General features: G+C 36.7%; 1 protein-coding gene and 1 pseudogene across 8 annotated transcripts in view; one reads left to right on the top strand and one right to left on the bottom strand.

The window, feature by feature from the left end:
• Nucleotides 1–23,887, bottom strand: part of AKT3 (AKT serine/threonine kinase 3) — a 282,574-nt gene that overhangs the window by 119,920 nt on the left and 138,767 nt on the right. For 7 of the 8 annotated variants that reach the window (XM_023536572.1, XM_023536569.1, XM_023536574.1 and 4 more), the window contains one exon: nucleotides 17,158–17,283. The exons of the other annotated variant lie outside the window; for it this stretch is intronic. In XM_023536572.1, coding sequence (XP_023392340.1) covers nucleotides 17,158–17,283 — 126 coding nt within the window. The remainder of the gene's footprint in view (nucleotides 1–17,157; nucleotides 17,284–23,887) is intronic. 8 annotated transcript variants of the gene reach the window in all.
• Nucleotides 8,968–9,086, top strand: LOC111745646 (annotated as a pseudogene).

Genomic DNA, 23,887 nt, shown 5'->3' with positions numbered 1-23,887 from the left:
CAATGGCCATGGACTTTTCCTGTGGTTAAAAAAAACTCACATGACAAAATGTACCATTTTAACCATTTTTAAGTGTACAGTTCCATGGCATTAAGTACATTCACCCTGTTGTGGAGGTGAGTTGGTTTTAAAACATATTTCTTCATTTACTCTCATTGTACAAATTCATATTCAAATCTCCCATGATTACCGTAGAAAAATTCAAATATAGGCATAACTAAAATAAAAAATACAGGTATAACCACTGTTAATGCTTTCACATATATTTCAGTTCTTTTCTAAGCTTTTTTTTAAAAATGAGACTATAACATATGGAATATATTGCATAAGTGCTCATTTAATTAGCTGTAAATATTTTTCATTTCATTAAATACATCATCATACCTAACAGTGGCACAGAACTCCACTGTGCTCATATACCAGAGTAAGCTGTTTATTCATGATCATAATTCATGAAGCAAATAGAAGTGAATTATCCAGATGTAAACAGGATGGTACCTAACCATTCTGACACAGCTTACTATTGAGTACTGTGCTAAAATCTGAAAAATAATCGTGAGCACTACTTTTGTTTTAACTAAATAAGAAAAACTAACTTATATATGAAGTATGATGAAACTGCAATTTCACTGTGAATTCCCCATGGGCACAGTTCAGATAATTTGGTCACCCAGAGCTGGGCCCGAACACAGCAGCTCTCAATAGTAAACAAACATAATGAAAGAATACATGACCAACACTATCCAAACTTAGTAATGAATCTGTGTCTTGGCTAACTAACACCACATCTTCAAAAACAGCTAAAAGATCATCTTCACCTAATAAAATAATTGATTCAGAATAGGATCATCAATGGATGCTAAAATCATTAGGTAAATAACTGATGAAGATTTTAATATTGCATGATGCCAAGGTGTCAACTCACAGATTATCTGCCAGTCACAAAAAAAGAAACTTAACTTTATAATGGAGACATCAAGTGTGTGCTGCCTGACACCAGCGAGCAATGTCAACATCACTAACAGCTGGTCAACCAAATACTAAGTACCTCCCGACACAATGTAATATGATGTACACAGAATCATCAAGGAAATAGTTTTGACAGATATACTCAATGTAAATCTAATGGAATCTTTAGAGCTAACTTGCATTTTGCAGGAAATACGGAGAGAGGAGAAAGTTAAATGACACCACATAGAAACAATCATCAGAGAATTACAAAAGAGGGCACCTGCTAGAGGACAATAACCCGGTCTCCTTAATGAGTGAATGTAATTGACATGGGGCAGCGAATAGGACGGGGGGCTCTTCTAGACTGGAGAGGCTTAGGAGACATGCCTGGCAATGCGGTGCGTGGTCCCTGATGTGTCTGGTTTAAACAAGCCAGTTGTTAAAGATACTTTAGGCAACAACTGGGGAAACCTGAGTATGAATCAGCATTTGATAACAGTAAAGATTTCTAAATTTTATTAGGTAACACAGGCAATGACGTTGGAAAATGTCCTTATTCTTCAGAAATTCATACTCGAGAATTTAGGGGTAAAAATGTCATGATATGATAGTTTACTTTAAATATTTTAACAAAATGATGATGCAAATATGGGAAAATGTTAACTGTTAAGTCTAGGTAATGGATATATGAGCGTTCGATAAGCTGCTTTATCTGTATGTCTGAAAATTTTCATGACAAAAAGTCAAAAGTAGAAACGCCTCTAAAATATTAGGTTCTTTCCTCAAAGTATGTACCAAGATAAACTACAGAAGGTTTAAATGGTTGAATGTGGAAAAAACTTGTTTTTCCAGACGAACATCTAAAACAAAGACACTTCCAGCTGAAACTATCACAAGTTAAGCTTCAGGATATTTCACCGGGCACTGAAGTTTAAAGGTATCGCTGCAGGAATAATCACTATATTTTGAATCAACTCTAAGTTACAACTGAAATACTAAAGCTTCCATGTGCATTGATGGGACAATTCCTACTCATATATTCACAGCTTCGTAGTCGCTTATCAATGACACCACTTCATCAGGTGTCCTTGGCTTCCCCTCTGTGTCACTCCCCCTTGACCTCCACGACACTGAACTGCCTGGTTTTACCTCCCGCTCTGTGACCATTCCTTAGCCTTCTGTCTCAGGGCCTCTCTCTCCGAATTGAGCTTGACTCAGACTTTTGTGTTCTGCTTTCTTTTATGATAATTTTGTCCTCCATTAAATAAATTTAGACAATCATTAAATAAATAGATATATATTTTTTGCCCACAGTATGCCAAGCAACAACCTAGACACTGGGGATAGAGCGGTGAAGAGAACAAAGTCCCTACTTTTCATCAAGCTCACATCTTACTGAGGGGATCAGTGGTCACACAACAAGTAAAACAATTAATTTACAACATAATAGGAGTTTATAAGGACTATGAAGAAAAGTTAAGTTGAAACGACAGGGAGGTGCTACTCTTTTAGATAGCATAGTTGGAAAGGTGACCCTTAATGAAATGAGGGACCAACGCAGGTACCTGCAGGAAGTGTGATGGGGTGGACGGATGGGTAAACACGAAGGCCTCTGCGGGCGGGAGCCCAGAGCATCTGAGAAACAGCAAGGAGTCGGGTACGACCAGGGAAAGTAAGTCGGGGAAGTGGTGAGAGATGAGGTCAGAAAGGTCTTCAGAGACCTGCTCAGGACCCTGAACGTGGTTCCGGGTGGCTTTCTCGTGGCTTTGTCTCCATTTTCACCTGACGTTCGACCTCTCAAGCCTGCGCTTCTAGCGCCAGCCCTTCCGACAAGCTCCACTGCCACATGGCAAACCTGGCGTCTCTCTTCTGAGGCACTTATATTACCTCATTCTCAATGTACCTCGAAAATGTACATCTTCCAAACTGAACATTACCATACCAACAGGGTTTCTATTCGTTTTACTTCTGTATCATTCTCCTCATCACCCAAGAAACACATCTGTAGTCACCTCTGAGCTTTCCTTGAACCCATGGCTGCTACGCCAGCAGCTCTCAGCTCAACAGCTCTTCCGGAATGTCTCTTGAATGATCCCTCCGTTTCACTGCTGACACCCAACCACCGAACTTATCACCAAAATCTGGATCCCTTAAATGGCCTCCCAGAGGGTTCCCCTTCTTTCCTGTCCAATTGTCTCACATACTGCTGGCCTCATTAGTCTTCCTCAAACTCATATTCCAGACATCATTCTCCTCTCAAAAACACACTACTCTCTTCAGAACAAGTTCAACTTTTTCAGACTGACTTTCAAAGCTATTCATAAGCAATCCTGAATCTTTTCCAAACTTTATTCCCTACCATAAAAACCACTTTCTGCGGATATATACACACACCTTCGCTGCCCCCGAACGTTTCCCAATTAACTTCAGCACTTGACCCAGCTTCCATAATCTGGAAACACACACTTTTCCTTCTACCCCGATTGCAATCATTCAAAAATCTTCTCTAATGGCCCCGATCCTTACTCTCTACTCTTAAAGACCTACTATGCTTAATATTTATGAATCATACATTGTCATTTGACTGTTTCATGTGCATCTGCTTAACTATGAGTTTCAGGGGATTTGGAATATTTCTCTTAGTTCTTTCTTATTCATCACAGTCTTAGTACACACAGCCTGAATTCAAACAAAGAAAGCTTCGGGAAACATCTTTGATACGACAGAGTTTATCACAACTAATTCTCTTTTTCTTGTAAAATTATCTCAATAAATTAAAGTTCGCACTCCTTTAGAAACAAAATTTACTTTATGATCTGTCCCCCCAAAACCTAAAATACTTCTTTCTTTAAAAACTATACTGTCCAGTTGAGAACACTTCTGAGAATATTAGTGATAAATACTGCATGAGAAAAATAAATGCTTTAAGCATATGTACAAATATTTATTTTTATAAAAATAATCCTAATAACATCAATTTGAAAAAAAAAAAAATTTACAGCCTGATCAAATTCTTGATTAAACATCTACAACTCTAACTCTTAAGAGTTATATTTATTACCCTAGGAAAAGTGGTAGAAATAATTAGATTTATAGAATAGTTAAAGGATTTTTTCCCTTGGAGAAAAATTAAAAGGTAGGCCTATTCATTCAGAGTAAAGCACAGAACTGTCAAAATAAACAAAAAAACAAACACACAAAGAGTGAATTTTGGAGGACCACAGCCACAAAGGGGTCTCTGAGACTTTACTATAACACAAAACATTTCATTTGACAATCTGGTTTAACTGATGCACTGCAAGCTAAATGAAGAGCGTACTTTGGAATAATCAGCTCATTCGTCTTTAGTAAAATAAAAAAAAAAAATCACATCTTAAATCTTTTGCCAATTTAAGTTAGTAGAGAAAATTTACTTTCCAAAATATATTTTTTCCAAAATTTACTTTTTAAATAATTACAAACTAAATCATTATCTTAGCATATTATTAGTTGCTTCACTAGAACATTAAGATTTTATATGCATTATTTCTCATTTAATCCTCCCAATAAAGTTCTAACGCATTTTTATTGTTTCTATTTCACAAATAAGAAAATAGAAGCTGTCTGATTTTTAAATCACTTGTTCAAAATCATCAAGTGATCAAGGATGTAAAACTGAGTCTCTAATTTGTTTTTTTCTAGCTCTAAATTCTTGGCTCTTCGTAGTATGTCACATACTGTTTTAGGAATGTTAGCTGCTTATAAGAGAGAAAATAAAGGTTTATTTCTTTATAACAAACTTTATATACTTCACTTTATATACTTCACTAGTTTTCTGCAATTAAATTGATAGAAACAGATGACACAGAGTATTGAAATAGTTTTCACCGAAAGAAAATTGGCCCTACTTGTTTAGCATTCACGCACTGGAAACAAGTGCCATCTCTTGTGAGACTCTTACATTTAAAAGCACCAATGCACTTTGATCATAAGACAAGGGAAGTTCTAGGTGATAGATAAGCTATCAAGGAATAATATTGTTTCAGGATTTCTTTACAAAAATTATATTTTTAAAAATTTCTTTCTCTTAACATTAGATAATTGGTACAATGCACATTTGAAACTTTTATTGGCCAAAATGTTAAAAACCTAACATGAATTAACATGTTAACTACAGTTGCCTGGAGGCTGATATCAGAACTTGTTCAGGCTTGTCAATCTAAGCTAGCCTTGCCGATTCTTTAGTCATAATAAAATAATCTATAAGAATAGTGAATAGTAGGAAAAATGTAAAGGCACAGATTTCCAAAGAATCTATGTGGTAAACAGTAAATCTACAAATGATATAGGCTAAAAAAATATTTTTAACAAAATGTCCTTTCCACAGGATGACCATGAAGCTATCAGAGAAAACAATGCATATGAACTAATGCTATAAAGAAAGTTTTATATGTTTATTTTTAATTACTTTCTAAGAGTATCCTATAGAGATAGAAACTTTATCAGCTTGCTTTTGGAAGCAGTAACTGTTGTTGGTTGGACGATTCAATCACCATGAACTATTCTGGCATGTTTCAAAAGCACTGCCATTTTAAAACATAAAAATGTCTAAAAATGCAACCATAGTAATAGATTCTGAGTGCATGGGTTGAGGGTGAGGGAGAAAGACAATGACAAATTGGTCCAAAAGGACACTGAGACTTCATAGTTGGAAGACCATTGTGCTGACAATTAGTAACAGGAAGCAGAGCACAAAACAAATGAATGAAAAAAGCTGAACTTGCAATGAAAGACCTTATTATAGTGCAGAAACATTATTGTAATAAAGGGGCGATGTACTCGCCTCTATACAACTTCCAAACAGGCACCCTAGTCTCTTTTCTCTTTCCCTACGTTTCATTTTTTCATTAGCATCTGCTTGATTATGTATTATTCCCAACCCAAAAGAATGCCTTGATGTCTTTCCTAAATTCCAAGGCTTAAAGGTCTTCCCCCAGTACTATGGCCTTAGGCCTCATTTAACTTTACTCAAAATACAATGAGTGCTTTTAAATTAACATAAAGATATAGAGAATAAAACAGGAAGGCAGTGATTTGGTGTATAACTGCTGAGAGATAACAAAACATGTGCCCCTCGAGTCCAATTTGTTAAAAATGCAGTGATCATATAATTCATCCTAAATATCCAGATGCTTCTGCCTCTAAAAATTAGCGTTTCTCCTAGAACTTCTGTGATATAATTAGAAGAGCAAGGCTGAAATCTTCACATACTAGTGAATCCTCTGCATTAAGCTAGTTTCCTTAAATAGAAGCATCCAGAAGCTCTGAAACATCTCTTCATACACTAGGTGAAAATGACAAGATTTGATCCGTGATACTGACATGTAAACTAATCGAGGCACGGAAAGCCCACACTGCAGAACTGCCCACGCTTTCTAGAAAACCTCTGATCTCTGGACCCCAAGGCAGCACAGATGTTTCAGGTAAGCAGCGCTGTAGAAAAAGCACCGGCCTTGAAACAGAAAGCTGTGAGTTTGGCTTCCGGTCCTGTCACCTAATAGATACATGACCACTGCAAACCCCATGAGCCTAAGTTTCCCCAGTTATAACAGGGATATTATGTATTCTGCAAAAATGCTATCAAGACCAGCAATATTTATGTACAGCACATAGCACACAGGTGCTCAACAAGTGATAATTATTATTAATTCTCAATAGATTGAATGTTTCAAGAAGTTGTCCGTTTCTGATAGCAAGTCATTCAATTTCAGGAGAAAGGACTTTAGAGATTCCTCATTCTAACTCCTTCACATCACAGGTGACAGAATTCTGAGTCCCAGACTGGTTAAGTGACTGACCCAATATTATGTAATAAATTTCTGTCAAATAATCAGCCACCTGGCTTCCACCTCCATGCTTCTCCCTCTGCTATAGCATAAGTAAGTATCACTGATACATAAAATACACCTCTCAGGAACAGTGGTCTGCTGTGTGAACACTTGGGTACCACCATGTTTTTGTGGGTGCTGACTAAACATCATCTGAAGAGAACTGTCATCTCAGAATCTCACAAACGATTAAATGCATTCGAGCTCGGTGTTAGACCAGAGTCCCCATCGCATCCTTGCTTTGAGACTCTGGGAAAGCTTCTTAATCTCTCTAGGTCTTAGTTTCATCAGCTGGTTTGTTTTTTTAAGTTAATATTTATTTCACAATGTTCTTGTCATGACAAAATGTGCTCCTCTGAAGCACTCCATATATAGTAGGCTCTTAAAAAATGTCAATTCTCTTCCCTCATTTCCTTAATCCCCTCTTAATTTCTTATGTAATAATTGTAAATAAGGTGGAATTAAAGTACCAAATTAATGGGCATATGATCATTTTTAATTTATAATTTTAAAAATTACACATAAACCTCTATTTTCTAAAAAATAAAAACTTAACTTAAAAAATAAATATTAAACAAATCAGGTAGGCATGACCCGTAAATGACCCAGGTCATAAATGATTGTAGTTAGAAAGATGTGCAAACAGAACAGGAAGGAAAAAGCTGAGATCAGCGACAAGATGAAACAACTGTACAAGGACCCTCAGCATCGAAGTCTGGCTGATGTCGGGCAGTGTCACAATCAGAAAATTTTCACCTGAAAAACTAAGATATATTGAACTGTTAGTAATTAACTTAATGTAAAAGTTATACGATAAATCCACCACAGCTGCCTGTCACACACAGGCTGCAGGCGGTGGCCCTCCCACCTGACACCCACTGTCCACTCCCCACCCTCACCCCCTCACCTCTCCTACATAAAAGCCATCAGATTTTTAAAAATAAAGAGATAAAGAGATAGTGTAGCCTTTCTGAAAAAAGTCTAAAATGATTTTAGCTAAAGAAAAAAACTGCCTTTAAGATGGGCTTTAAAAATGGGATATTATTTGCATCAGTAAAATTATTTTATAGTCTACCAGGATAGAAGATGAACAGCAATGTCACTACAGAAACTGCACACAAAATGCCAGGAAAGCTGCCTAACTCTGACCCTGAGAAAACAAACTGTCTGATAGGATTATGGCATTCTGCTAAATATTTCAATTGCCATGTTTATTCCTATCATTTATGCTTTATCCTCCTCCGAAATTTTTCACTCTATACAGGGATTAAAGAAATAACATACCATCTGGAGCTTTCATTCACATATGAGGATTTCGTGCCCATTTAAAGCAACAAGAAGAGATTCAGGTGAAGTTCAAATTAATGATATTCCTGTTACCTGGAATGTATTTTATCTTCTGAAATCTTAGTACTTCTCCAATTTCCAATTTCCAATAGAGCTTTTTCTTGGTGATCTAATCCTTAAAGATACCTCCCCTCTATCCTAAACTCATACTGAATATATTCATTATAAACTTACTTCAGAACTGAACTATAAAACATCTCAAAATACCAATTCAAAGGGTCTGTGGCAGATTTTTGCTACTAGATTATAAATTCTTCAAAGCCAAGGGCTATATCATGTATCTGTGAGTTAATAAAATGAACACAGGCTTCGAGATTAGCATCTGTTAGACAGAGCTTGAGAATTCTGGCTCTGCCATCTACCAGGTAAGTGACCTAAAGCAAGTCACATAACCTCTCTCAGTCTCTTTAAAATGGAGAACATAATACTTACCTCAGATGCTGGTGTGAAGATTAAATGAGATAACATATGTGAAAGGGCCTGGCACATAGTAACGCTCAAAGAAAGGTTGGTTTCCTTCCTTATTTCCTTCTTTTTTCCCTCAGAACCTGGTACAATGTTGAGAATACAATAAACCCTCAATAAAAACTCTCTAAATATTCATTAGAACTTAGCTTTCCTAAAAATATGTTTACAATTTATTTGTGATAACCCCTCTATGTTCCAAATTTTGTTACTTTAAATCATATGCACGCAAGGTAGAAAATTTCAAAACAGAGTAAATATGTGAGGTTGTTGTTTGGGATCATTAGGAAAGGAAGCCAAGAAGGGAGTCAGGGGTAAAAGTATTTTTTAAAAATTCAACTATGTCCGTGCCACCCTGAAAGCGCCCAATCCCGTCTGATCTCGGAAGCTAAGCAGGGTCGGGCCTGGTTAGTACTTAGATGGGAGATCACCTAGGAAGACCAGGTGCTGTAGGTGTAAAAAATAATAATAATAAAATAAAAAATAAAAATAAAAAAATAAAAATTCAGTGAAAATAATTACACGTATGGTGTTCCTTCACTTAAGTGTCTTTGGATAAGTGGCAGTGAACTGCTGACCTTAGGAGAAGCTGTGACAGACGGAGCGCAGGCATGAGCGCGCGGGAGACGGGAGGAGGGGCGGAGGGGAGGAAGGAGGCTGGTTCTGTTGGGTCCTCCTTCACATCCTCACGTCACTTAACGGCAGCTACTGACACTGATCACTCCTCGCCTGCGCTCCCCTGAGAACAAGCCTCGCTGCATCCTCCATCTTACAGAAAAATCATCTAATGGAAAACCCAAATTAATTTAAAGTTTTTCCGCAATGGATGGTAACCAAAGGATCCTCTTAGAACAGTCAGAAAGGAACTTAAGGATCTTATTACTTTTGTTAAAAAACAAAACCTCCGACTAAATAGGGGATGACAGAAGGTGCATGGACCCTCAGCCCCGGCAGAAGCCTGCCCTCCGAAGGCTGGGGTTTGAAGAGTTTGTGCTGCACCCAGCTCCTCTGAGTTCAATCCCCTGGTGCTGCCCTTCAGCCTCAATGACGTCTTCTCTGGTGGCCAGAGGCGGCCATGGTGTGATTTAGGGGTCTAGCTTGTGTTATCTGGCTATAAGGAGGACTAGCCCCTAAGATCAAACACCTTGGCATTAAATGAAATCAGGATTGTCCCCCCGACCCAGCAGCAGCAGCTGGCCTCGACTGTACAAGATCGTTGTAAACAGGTTCTACTTAAAACAGGGAATGGTCTTTAAAGAAAACCCAGTAGTTTCCTCGCCTACCCCAACGTCACTTAGCTGCAGAGAGAAGAATGGCTGCCATTTAACTCGATTGAGCAAATATCACTGAGCATCTTCTATCTCACACTAACGCTTTTATTGGCACAGAATCTTATAGTTTACAAAGTATTTCACATATATCATCTCATTTAAACCTCACTATAACCCTGGGTAGATATTATTAACTTCATGTTTAAAGATGAGAAAAGTAAAGATCAGAGAAGTTAAGTGATTTCCCCAAGGACACACAGCTAGTGAAGTAGCAGAACCGAGACTCAAACTCCAAGTCCAATGATCTGCCAGTACACCAGATCCTGTAATAAACGTTACAGGGAATTTTCAAAATGAGTATACACGGTCACTGTGCCCTAGCAGTTTATCACTCCCCTGATTCTACACAGGCCACATACATATTTGTATTCCGATGAACGAGGCTAAGAAGGTGCAGACTAAACAGGCTTCAGAGTAAGTCAGGAAAGAGGAGGGAGGGAGCATGAAAGATACCAGGATGGGTGCGGGCTCTGACAGAAATCTGGTCACCTATCGCACTGGTCCCCGACCTTTTGGGCACCAGGGACCGGTGCTCCCATGAGAATCTAATGGCCGAGGATCTGAGGTGGAGCTGAGTCGGTGATGCTAGCGCTGGGGAGCAGATGCAAAAACAGATGAAGCTTCGTTTGCTTGCCCACCGCTCACCTCCTGCGGTGCGGCCCGGTTCCTCACGGGCCATGGACTGCTACTGGTCCAGGTCCCGAGGGTTGGTGACCCCTGATTTATACCGTTACAATGAAGGAAGGAAGACAGTGAACGTATCTAATAGGAACCACAAATGATACACAGATCGAATTGCGTTTACAAAGGACACACACCTGATGGCACCCTTCAGAGATGCAGGGGTCCGCTCACACTCAGCTGCTGGATCTGAGACTCTGGACTGCCACGGTCATATTCATTTACACAGGATTACTCTCTCTCTTTTTTTTTGCACATTTGTTGCGTAATGTAGAAAAAAGGAGGGAAGAGCAGAAATTCTGTGGACTTTTATTCCTTGTCAAATTGGAGTCATTTGAATGACGATATTACGGTTATTTTCTAAAAACTATCTCCATTTAAAGTGCTTTTTGAAAAGGTTTTCTTCACTTCCCAATCTAAACTTGGTTTATAGGTTAAATTTTGCATATATATGAATACAGTACCACTTATAAGAATGAAAGCTGGGAAGTAAATTTGATTAAATCTACAGTAATCATTTTATAATGAATTTTTAAAGTAAGATATCTATTTCTTACAGTGAGATACACCTATTACCAGACATAATTTCTGATTACCTAAAATCTGATCACAATTAGGGGGGTGGAAAAAGCATCGAATCTTCAAATGATTAAATATATAAAGTGGTCTAAAAATCGCTCAAAGCAAAAACAGGGTTAGGAATTCTGTAAACAACTGAACCTAACAGAATGTAGCAATGCAGATCAAAAGGAAAATGTGTGGACCATTAAGGAATAATAGAAGAAAAAAGAAATACTGAAAATGTGTAGAGTATAAACACAGTTACGATTTTATCAAGTGCTTAATTGTTGATATAGAATACATCAAAAATAAAAATTCATCTTCCTCTTGTGAAAAATGGGGAAAATTTGAGATTTTTCTGAGCAAGGAGATAATATCTGCAAAGGAACTTCTTTTAGAAGAGGCGTCGGTCCTATGCATTGCTTCCAACCACTCCGGGGAGGAGAATATTTGAAGGTGAGCAATCAGTTAGGAGACTATCAAAATAATCCAGGGGTAAACCGATGAAGAACCGAATCACGATGAGAGCAGCGAGACTGGAAAGTGGGGAAAACCAAACGACATCTTGCTGACGGACTGATTCATGGGCCAAAGAGAAAGAGAACTACCTGTCCATGGATGTGTCCCATCTGCGGCACACTCTACTCAGGTTCTTTTTTTTATTAAATACTGATTTGCACACCTAATGCTCAAGAGCCTCCAGTGGTTTCCAACGTGTTTCCATTAAAAACACCCAAATGGTGTTCAAGACCTTTCACAATCTGACTACAACTTATCTAATCTTAACTTTTTCTCCTCCAACAAATTCTCTGTCCATCCAGGACATTGCCTATAGTAGTCAGAGAACAAGCTGCTCCTTAACTACAGACTTTGTACATTTGCTTATGTCATTTACCTCACTGAGAATGTCCTCCTTCTTCCAAAAACCTACATATCACCTGTCCTTCAGAGCTCATGTTAATCTCATCTCATGAGCAGCTAGTCACCCTAGCTTACTTTACCTTTACCCATTCTCTCAACTTCTGTAGCATTTATTCTCTATAAAATTCATTTTAGCAAATACTCTCATTTTCCTTCCCATTGTTATGTGTTTTATGTGAATGATTTCCAGAGTCAGTGACAAATTCCTATGTGAGAAAATTGTATTTAATACTCCTTTCAGTATTTAATACAGTTCTAATGATCAATAAGCCCCATAAAAGTAACCCTTGTATATTTTATATAGTATAGGGTTATTCTAGATTTATACGGTTGTCATTCTAGGTGGCATCATGTGTTATGTAAGACTAAGAATCAAGTCATCGCTTTTCCTTTATGACCACGGACAGCCACAATAGAAGCATTAATACGAATTAACGGATTTGTGTACACATTTATAATATTTGAGTCTAATATTTATTTAGAGATAAGGATGTTTTTTGGTAGGTCTAATTTTCTTCCTTGTTTTCAAACAGAAAAGAAAAATGGGTCAATGAGGAAAAAGATATTGTCAGAGTGGGCCAATAATTGCAACAGGAAATAAGGTAGAATTGTAGGACGTGCTGTGGGGACGCATCCTGGCACTTCTCCCTGTCCCCCACAGACGTCAAGAAGGGAACAGATCAAAAGAAGACTGAGCCCCAAGACACGTGGGCAAACATTCCAGTTCTCCATTGAGGAGCAGTTTCTGCTTTTGAGGACTGACAGCTGACAAAACGTTAAAGGCCATGACTATTGGGTAGACTAACTACTGCATTCAAAGTACCTTTGCAACAATGCTATGTGTATCCCATGTTATTTTTTAGTCAAAATGTAATGTTTCTTGTGCAAAGATAATCTCAATCTATAATTAGCAATTTACCAAACCAAAAATCTGATTAGAGATGTACCTTTCTTTAAAAAATATAACTTTTATTTACATTTCTACAGCACATTTAGAAGGCATCTTTGCATATAGCTCATATTTGATCCACCTGAAGAATGAAGGTCAGATGTCATTATCCACATTTTACAGGGCTTGGAGAGGTTACATTCTGCATGTCAGAAGATATCTAGCAATTTAAGTGTTGGAACTCCCACCAAAATCAACTACCAGGGCTCTTAATCTAGGGAAAATGTCACAAAATGTGACTTGAGGATGGGAATAACATACTTAAATAACAGTAGGAAAATCTGAATTTTAATCTTGATACTTAATTACCACTACCTAATAAACAACCTTAGAAAGATCACTGAATTTCTAAAGGCTTCACTTGTCTCATCTCAAAAGTGAAAAATATGGACTAGATGTTTTCAGATGTTCATTCAAAAATAGTTATTAAGCCCTAATATGCAGGCACTAGAAGATAAAAGATAAACAACACTAGGCTCTTTCCCCTAAAATAACTCATAATTGGCAGATGAGACATGCACATGAACAAGATAACCAAGAAACAATGTGATAACAACAGGTAACAGCTTTGTTAAGGGCAGAGAAGAGTAATTTAGCCAGGCTGGGAATTTTAATCTGAATTAAGTCTTAAAGAATGAAAAAAATTATCCAGGCAAATAGAGGACGTTCCATTGAGAGGGAACAGCCTAAACAAAGGCTCAGAGTAGAAAAACAGCATAGTTAGCACAGGGAATTATCAACAGTTCGGTACTGTCAAAGCAGAATTGCACAGCAGAAGAGAGACAAAGCAAGAGCTAAAAGCAGAGGCCAGATTGAGGAGCTTTTCACATGATGTATTAAGGGAGCTGGACTTTATCCACTAGGCAATGAAGATGCAGGGCAAGGCTTTCACAGGAGAATGGCATATTTAAGATTTAATTTTAGAAAGATCACTGTGACAGTCACGTGAAGGAAGTATTAAAAGTGGTATGAACTAGAGGCACAGCCTCTAGTTAAGACTCTACGATGAAGGCTTGTTTTAGGTAATTACAGGAAAGGACATAAATTCAGGAAATAAGGAGCAACATCAGCAGGATTAAGAACTGAATTGGGCGTGGAGTGAAGATGTAAAGAAAAAAAGGCATGGAATGGGTCCAGGTTTCTGCTCAAGGCTGAACTGAGACACTGAACAGAGGGGGGAAAAAATGACAAAATTATCTTGAGTTCAGCTTAGGACATGTTGAGTCCAAAAAATATCTAAGGAGAGATGTCGAGAAGTCAGGGGAACACAGTAACCTACTGCCCAGGAGAGAGGTCTGCCCTGCAGACACAGCAGAGTGGGCGTTGCTGCACACAGGGAGTAACTGAAACCTGAGAGGGCCAATGTGACCTCCCAGGGAGAGGGTCCAAGTGAGAAGAGTCCTTGGCCAGAACCCTGTTAGACATCCAAATGCATGCCCCAGGCAAAGGACGAAACCAGGAGAGACATCCCAGAAGGAAGAGGTGGTGAGAGAGATCATCCCACGAAGAAAGTGGCAGTCAACAGTACAAAACGCAGCCCACATGTAAATCCAGGAAAACTGAAAAAATGTCGGCTAGTCTTAGCAAGCAAGTCGTCACTGGAGAGCTTATTAAAAGTGGTTTCGATCAAGTGAAAAAGAGGGAAAGCTAGGTTGCAGTGGGCTGAGAATTAGGAACAATGAGTATAGACTATCTTTTTAGACATTTTATATCAGAAAAGAAGGAATATGAAATTTAACAGACTGGAAAGGTCAATTCTAAGTCCTTTCCAGTTCTGATACTTTATTTTTTCATGAGAATAAAAAGCCTGTTTTGGTAAAATTCCATTAAAATCTACACACATTAATTTTAAGTAACATTTTTAATTATCAGGGAAAACAGGGGACTCATACTGTAGCTATCAATGGAATATATGTGTATATGTAACATTTCCCAGCATACCTTAGAAATACCTTGTAAAAGACTGTTTTCATTTACAAAGGAGGCTGGGCAATAGGGAAACTATTGGTGAAGTAACCCTTGCTTTTTCCAACTGTTCTTTCTTTTAATGTCTCATAAAAACATTCTTTCACTCTCTGCCTGGAATACCCCTCTATTTTAATTTGTTTAACTCTTTAAGGGCGTGTTCAATCTCCCCCTCACAGAATCACAGGATGTGAGAGACAAAAAGGCCTTATAAATCCATTGAATCCAAGTGTTTTCACTATGCTGATGAAGGAACTAAAGACCAGAGAGTTTCAGAAAATGACCCGCCCAAGGTCATACTCATGGCAAAGCTGAAATCTGAACCATTCTTCAGCCAATGCCCATTTCGCTACTCGCTCTTTCCTCAAGTAATTATTATTTATAAAATTTAACACTGCAATAAATCAAGCTTTAAGAACAGTCAATTTAAAATAGTTTATTTAGTGTAAGATTCCTGTTAATACACTTCTGAAACCTAAGGAGCTGGTCTTCAACTTTACCTGTCCATTTGAGTCAACCACCTACAACTACTCGATTATATAAATAAAGATTACAGATGTCAACTAATATTTATTTCGTGGATAAGCTGACTGTCAGTCACTAAACAGGATTTCTCCCCAAGAGTGCAGCATTTATTTCAGCCTCTGCCAGTGGAAGTGTTGGAGCAGATGTTGGCAGACTGTGACATACAGTATGTCTTTAAAACTTGTTGGGGTGTGAAATTTCATAAGGTCAAAAAATGCTGCATTTTGATCAGCAGATACAGGAGTTCTGTACTTTTATAAATTATTTCAGGCAAATCAATAGCATTTGCTAGTAAAACAGAGGAACTAAGAAACTATACTGGCTTTAGGTAGGATGTCATAACGTATGCCGCTAATGTTTTATAAGCCAATTTCTATCGCTTTAAAGCAAACGCTCGCCCAAAAGATCTTTAGAATAAAAATGTGTTCTTAAGTCAACACAAAATACAAGATATTATTCCAATTGACAACAAGATTTTAAAAATAATTTTCTATTGAAAGCAGGCTATAAATATCTAATGAGCATTTGGGTGCGGAAAAATGATTTCCTTAACTAATACATACATACAACAGCGTTCTCACTTTTTTTTTAAAATGAAATTCCTACATAAGAATCCACTTACATAAATAGAGAGGGTTTTTTTTTTCCTTTAAAGCTAGTATCTTCATCATTCAAATGATTTCACAAACTCTTTGGTTTACTGTTTTATTCTTCAAAAAAATTAAAAGACAGTATTCATAAAAATGGCTAGGGCTCCATACAATGGTAAAATGACTTTTATAATATTAAAGGATTTTTGTTATCTTGGATTTTCTGTAGTTACTATTTCATTGTATTTTTATTTTTTTGCTTCAATTTCTCCTATCTTTTCCAAATATGACTATAATAAATAACAACCAAAATCAAAATTAAGAATGGTGTCTGAAGATTTTATCTCAATGGTACAGACTGTAGCTGTTATGCAAGTTTATTTTAACTAACATAACTTTAAAATGCTTTACTTCTGAATTAACAAGGAAAAACCCTTCCATTGATAAATCAGTAATGCAGGCAAGTCTGAGTGCCTGGTCACAACATAACAATAATAACTGTTGTCATCATCATCATCATTATCTGTAAGGAAGAAAATTTTAACTACAAACATAAAATCTCCCCTGAAAATTTCTAATGCAAATCACTTGTTTCTCATCATACAATCAATCAAAAGAGCTAACCAAGATTACGATAGGAAACTATGTTTAGAAATGCACCAAGTACTGCGACATCTTCAAACCAAGTTCACGCCAGCAACCAAGTTCAAAGGGCTTTGTCTACATTTTATAAAGAAAAACTTGAGATACACACTCAGGGAATTGTAATTATCACATTCAAGTGCTAACTATAAAAAATATTAAACTATTCATTATATAAGAACACATATTATCTATAATCCCTATGCTAAGGAACTGAAATTCTACAAAAGCTGAAAATTTCTCTGCTATTAAATACAAACCTAAACTTTTTAATAGGCTTCTCAAATATACTAAGATATCTGACACATAAGGTCATGCAAATAAATCAATACAAGGTGAATCAACAATCATAATTAACTTACTTGCCACTGAAAAGTTGTTGAGGGGATAAGGTAAATCCACATCTTGAGGTTTCTCTTTATATCCTATGAATGAGCCATCTGTCTTCAAAAGGAAATATCTTGGCCTCCAGTTTTTTATATATTCTCCTACATGAGGAAAGCATGCATGTTAATGCTAGGGGGAAAAAATGAACAGCGGCTTTTATGTGAAAAATAAATTATGGTGCAATATATGTCCTACAACACTAGCCTCCAAAAATTTAGTTAGGCAATTTTCTTTTAACTTAGCTTACAAAAGAAAATACATAAGCCTGCAATTAAGATTCAATAAAAACCCAAACATGTTTTGTTTTTAATGATTTCACACTTTGATAATTCATTTGCACCATTATTTCTTCAGAGAATCATTCATCTGAGTACACATTTTGTTCAGTTTTTCATTTTATCAGATGGTTGTTAGAACATATTTTCAGCCGTTTTAAAAAGCCTTGGTAAATCATCCACACAGTATCAAGGAATTTCTATGAAAAACACTTAGCATAAGAAGGATATAAAATAGATGTTTCTCTTCCATGTCCCACTGACTAATTGTGTCATTTTTTTTTAAAGAATGTGAAAAGAGTCCATTTTCTGCGTTAAATTTTGATCATAACTTGTTTAAACAACATTTTATTGTTCTACATAGGAAAATAACTTTCTGTCGAATGCTGTGAAGTCAAGGAAACGAGAAGATGTGGGTTAATAGAGCTTAGCACCACACACACACTCATGTACACAAACATCGTGACTGTAAGAACACGTAACACGGTGCCTAGCACGTAATCATCGATAAATGTGTATTTTATCAGATTTTGATATAATCTATTACCTGGCTACCAAAAATATAAATTTTTAGCAACCAGATCGCCATGTGCTTACTTCATAAAGAACTCTTCATAATTTTAAGCAACAGAGTGCTCTATGATACCACGAGAGCTGGAAGGCTACCTGGTCAACCTTTAGTTCTCTATTGCAGGGGTCCCTAAACCCCAGGCTGCGGAGAGCTACTGGTCAGTGGTCTGTTAGGAACTTGGCCGTGGCCTGTTAGGAACAGAGCTGCACAGCAGAAGGTGAGCGGCTGCCATCCAGTGAAGCTTCATCTGTTTCCCCAGCGCTAGCATCGCCACCTCAGCTCCCCTTCAGATCATCAGGCACTTTATTCTCATGGGAGCACCAGTCTCTGTGGCCAAAGAGGTTGGGGACCGCTGCTCTACTGGACAGTTCTACCAGGCTATTCAATCTCGAATGCTTAAATCATAGTACTATAAAAAATTGGAAGCCATTCAACTTTCCCTACAAATCAGCTTCTCTTAACCCCCTTTTTATCTAAGCTCGAACCTAACATTTGACTGCTCCCTTACCCTATCTTCCAAGTCGCTAAGTCAGTACCGCCTTCACGAATCTGTCATTTAGCCCAATCCAAACAGGGCCCAACACCTTGCACCTGCCCTCTGCTGAGGTGCTGTGCCTGCTCTCCCATCTACTCACCCCCTCCATTCTAACGCATCCGTCACCCCCAGATCACCCTGATGTCTGCATGCGCCACTTCGATTACATCACTTCCCTGCTCAAACATAGTGACTCCTCACTATTTACTGTAAGTGCAAGTCTCTTAGCATAAAATGCAAGCTCCCCCGCGACCTCACCCAAACACACGTTTCAGACATGGAATCACTCCTCAATGAGCAATTCTCAAACTCTTTATCTCAGACCACTTTACACCCGTAACCATTACTGAAAAGCCCCCAGATTGTTGTTTTCCTACATTACATCTATGTTTACTGCATGATAAATTGAAAAGAAAATTAAAATTCTTTAGTTCTTCTTTTAAAACTCATTACATGTAACAAATATTGTTATGAAAATAATTGCATTTTCTAAAAAAAAGAAAATTAGTGAGAAAAGCAGAACCGCTTTACATTTTTGCAAATCTCTTCACTATGTACCTTAATAGAAGATAGCCAGATTCTCACATCTGCTTCTGCATTCAATCGCTTGCAGGGCATTGTTTTGGTTAAAATATAGGAATAAAATCTGGCTCAAATAGATACGTAGCTAGAAAAGGGAAGAGTATTCAGATAGCTTCCGATATCTTTCTTTGATACTACACCAGCATTTGACAAGTGTGGTTTTTTAAAAAAGCGTAACTACAATGCAGAATTCGGAACCATATCAATGAACTTTCTGTACTCTGTTATGTGAAAATCTACTGGTCTGCAGTACACAATGAATGAATTTTTTACACTTTATATGATTTTGTAACATCACAAAAATCAGTGGTCTTTTAGAAAACACTGGTCCACTGAGTTACACTGATCTTCCAAATACTGATACATTTCATTATACAAACACATTTGTCATCACTGCAAATATCATCAGAGAAGCACTGGGAAGCTGTCAAGCTCACGCTGGCAGATATGTCCTGTAAAATTCTAATTTTTGCATGAAAATTCGATTTTCACCATTGGCAATAAATATTGTCAGTTCTTTTCCCCTGAAGTGATACACTCCTAGTACTCAACATAGTGCCAACCACTTGACAGATGCACAATAATTTACTAAATGAATGAATAAATGAAGAATATGTGAACAATATCTCTACAAATGTAAGAGCACATAAAAGAAACATAAAGGGAAAAAAGCAAACTGACGCCCCTCCTCACTTTGTTTTACTGAGAAAACATGGCCCTAATATAAAAAACGCATGCCAGATTTATAAAACCTGTTACACTCAGTTTCCATTAAAAAAATGACATAGTTCCTTTCTTGACTGTATTTATTTTTCTACTTTATGTATTCTTACATGAATTTTAAAATCATTAGATATTAATTATCTAATTAGTGGTATAATGTTTAGATTTTAAATGCTATTATAAAATAATAAATTTATATTGGTATAAGATGCTGTAAGTCCATTGAGCTAAATAGTTTAATAATTATACCAAAGATAAAATGAAATCAATCCATTTAAAAAATCTGAAAGAAAAAATGTGATACCATTTCTTATTTTATAAAAATACTGAATATATTTATTCAAGAAATGTGAAATTATAAGAACTAAAAATCAATTTGTCATTTCTAAGAATAATTTACTGTCAGCCATTAGATATTTATATGCTCAGATGAAAGACAGAAAATATCACCACATAAAACGTGTAGCATTTTTATTAAACAAATCTTTGGAAATTTAATATATTTATGTGGTCTATATAAGGACTTTCAGTTGCCAAAAAGTTCTTTAAATCTATTATGCACCCCTGATATATAATACATTATACTAAGACAGTAAGATTGTCATTGACAGAAAAGAAAAATTGAAAAGTCAAAATTTCCCTTCTTGATAAAAAAATTATTTCTCACAGAATTTTATTAATAATTTTGATTGATTCTGTTAACTTAATCAACAATTGTGGTGTCACATTAAGCTAATAGTGGATCTCAAATTTTTAATGAGGATTCCTGAATCCAATTTTTGATTTCTTCATTTCTCATCTATAATATGAACAAAGTTTCTGAGAAGATGCTTAGAGTTCATTTATGTATTTATTTGTTCTAGGTGCTGGAGACACAGTAGTGGACCAAAAGAAAAAAAAAAAAAAAAAAGACAAGGTCTCTACCTTAAATTCCAGTATTACACTAGATTTCAAGTATCCCCTAAAATTTGGAGAAGGCTTCTGAATATTTCCTTAAAGCACACAGAGCAGAGGAGGAGGCAATGTGACCACAGAAGCAGAGACTGGAGTGATGCGCCACACGCCCAGGAATGTCTGGGGACACCAGAAGCTGGAGGAGGTAAGGATGGATTCTCCTTTAAAGCCTCTGGAAAAAGTATGACCCTGCTGACACCTTGATCTCTAACTCCCGGCCTCGAGAATGAAGAGAGAACAAAGGTCTGCTGTGTTAAGCCACCCAGTTTGGAGAATCCTATTTGGGTGATGCGGGCTGGGAGGGGCTGTTCACTAGGGTTCACGGTTTTACTTACTTATAATGACTTCAGATTCTGGACTTCTGCTAACTTTCTTACCTTACTTAATAATTCATTTCCTATTAACTCAAACAAATCTCAATGTTTTTGAATAAAAATGTTGGCCATAGAAAGACATTCCTGATTTCCCCAGCTATCCGGCTTAATCTTTAATAATAACCTGAGATGGGAGATGGTATGAGTTTAAATTCATACTCACTTTCCATCTAAAACATTTTGATAGAATATTCAAATAGATGATCTTTATTAAGGAATTTATACATTCAACTGAGGGTTATCCAACAAAATTGATAGTGTTCATTTACTACTGTTCACCTAATTTCAAATTACGTTTTTATTTAATAATCTTCAGTCTAAATTAATCCTCATATACTATAGACCTTACTTAATTAACACTTTACTAAGAATTACATGTGGAAATTTCAAGAGCTGAAGTCACAGGAAAGTGCCAAAGCAGAAGCTAGGAAATACTGTCTAAGGACTAAAAATGGACTGACTGAAATGTTTAAATGGCCTTGATCGAGAATATCTAGAGATCGTCTACATTTGTTCGGACATACAAATTTTAAAAAAGATCCTTAGACATAATTCAGCTGTGTTCTCACAAATGAATTATGTCAAGGCATATCTATTTCCATTTTAAGGCTAGGCTGGGTTCTAGAACCCGGGCCTAACTCTACCTTCACGAGAGGTACCACGTTAGACGCACAGTGAAGTACGGACCGGCTGAGGACAGAGCAGAGCAGGCATGCAGCCGCTGGAGCCCAGCCTCGACTGCCACGGGCTACGCTAAACGCAACTTGTGGATTAGCTGAGACGTTATTAAAAGAGATACAGACACAACTCACTGGAAAAGAAATCTAAATAATGTAGCGCTGTTTTCCACAAATCTCATAAAACCATTATCATTTAGAGTTCGATTAGACGAAACACTTAAGCATTTTTTTAAAATATGCAACCTTCCTGGAATAAAATACGAACAAAATAAAAGATGCTCGTTACCAACAGTTGTACTGCAAACTGAAATTCTGATTTGGGTGATAGGTATAGGCAGTATAGCTTTTTAAATTACCAATGGCCACTCATACTTGCTATATATGACATAAGCTTCAAAATCTAATTACTCCCTCAGGAAGAGGGTGAAAGCATTCTCACGTTTATGTCTGGAAAGAGGCATTACTGTTTTGATTTAACATAGGACTAAAGCAATTATAAGGCATGTGGCCACATTTTCAGAACAAAAGGAATGTTACCTAAAACAAACACTATGTTGTGTAATAAAAGTCAAAATAAACTGCTGTGGTCAACACAGGGCCAACGCACTCCTCAAAACGGGCCTGGGCGCCTCCCGCTCCCTCTCGTCGCTGCATGCCTCGAGGCAGGACGAAGCCGTGCTTAAGAGCTAGGATTCTGGAGCCTCACGGCTTGAGTTTGAATCCTGACTCTTCCACTTATGAGCTGCAGAAGGTTAACCTTTCTACTCCTCAGTTTCCTCATCTGGAAAATGAGAACGGGAGTGCTTACCTGAAGGGTTTTCATAACGGATGTTATAAAAGCACTTAGAACGTTACATGATAAATAGCAAGGGTCGGATTTTGTTATAATTAGATGGAACCATTATCGCTTATGGCAGTTTCGTTTATAATCCATCTCCAACTGCACATTAAAGAGTCTACTAATCAGTACTGCACTTACTCAGGAATATTTACGTAAATGAGGCCACAATCGGTAATAAATTGACTCCATCAATAAATAAAAAAAAACCTCTATCTAGTGTCAGGTATATAAAACTTGAATCCTATCTAAAGAAATGAAAAAGGCTACCCGATATCGAAACACGGCACTAATTTATGACTTTACTTCTTTGTAAAGACAGAGGTAGGATATCAAAGGGGTAACTAACAAGTCTTCCAAAGAGCAAAAGTCTTAGAGCTCTCTGAATTATTTTTAAATGACATACACAGGGTATAGTACCATGAAAATGCAAATATATTAAAAATTTCCAAAGAACTTTAAACCAAAAAGTAGCAGTTTTCAGTAAAAATAAATTTATATGACTCTATGAAACCACTAGTCTTAAGTAAAAGTCTTCATAGATCAAATTTTACCTAGGACAAAAAAAGTTTTAATGTTAATTTCAGTATAAAATCTATTTAATTTCGTGGTTCACAGTACAGTAAATATTTAGTTGCTTGTTGACAAATGCCAATAAATGTACACGAAGGAACTACACCTAAAAGAAAATATAGCAGAATCTTTTTCCACTAGTGGATTTTCATAAATAAAAATTAGCACCATAAACAAATAAATACTGAATAATTTAGAATACTGTGCGATACCTTAAAGCCAAACATAGTTACAAAGAAATACATGGTAAACATAATAAAACATTTGCAATCTTTAAAATTGCCCATTACATTTTTATTTAGCGGGTTGCGAGTACCATATTCCAATTAGTTCTAAGTAAAAGCTCCATTAATGTCTCTCAGGGAATAGAAGAAATGTTTCTCACTGAAATTATCATCACCCTCTTTTATAGATGTCTTGAAAATAATCCTAAAGAATTTTTTTATATTATCTATATTGCAACAGGCTAACCACAATTTTTCAATTACACAGGGACAATCTGAAATGTAACTTTTTATCAAAGGAAAATGCTTTTGTGTATTGACAGTTCCTGCAAATCTAAATTTTTAGGTTATCACTTCTCTTTTATTAAGTCCTTTC

This window comes from Pteropus vampyrus, unplaced genomic scaffold (assembly GCF_000151845.1).
Source record: "Pteropus vampyrus isolate Shadow unplaced genomic scaffold, Pvam_2.0 Scaffold159, whole genome shotgun sequence".
In the NCBI taxonomy this organism is placed as follows: Eukaryota; Metazoa; Chordata; class Mammalia; order Chiroptera; family Pteropodidae; genus Pteropus; species Pteropus vampyrus.
Note: the sequence above shows the minus strand (reverse complement) of the source record. Positions and strands in the feature narration are given on the sequence as shown.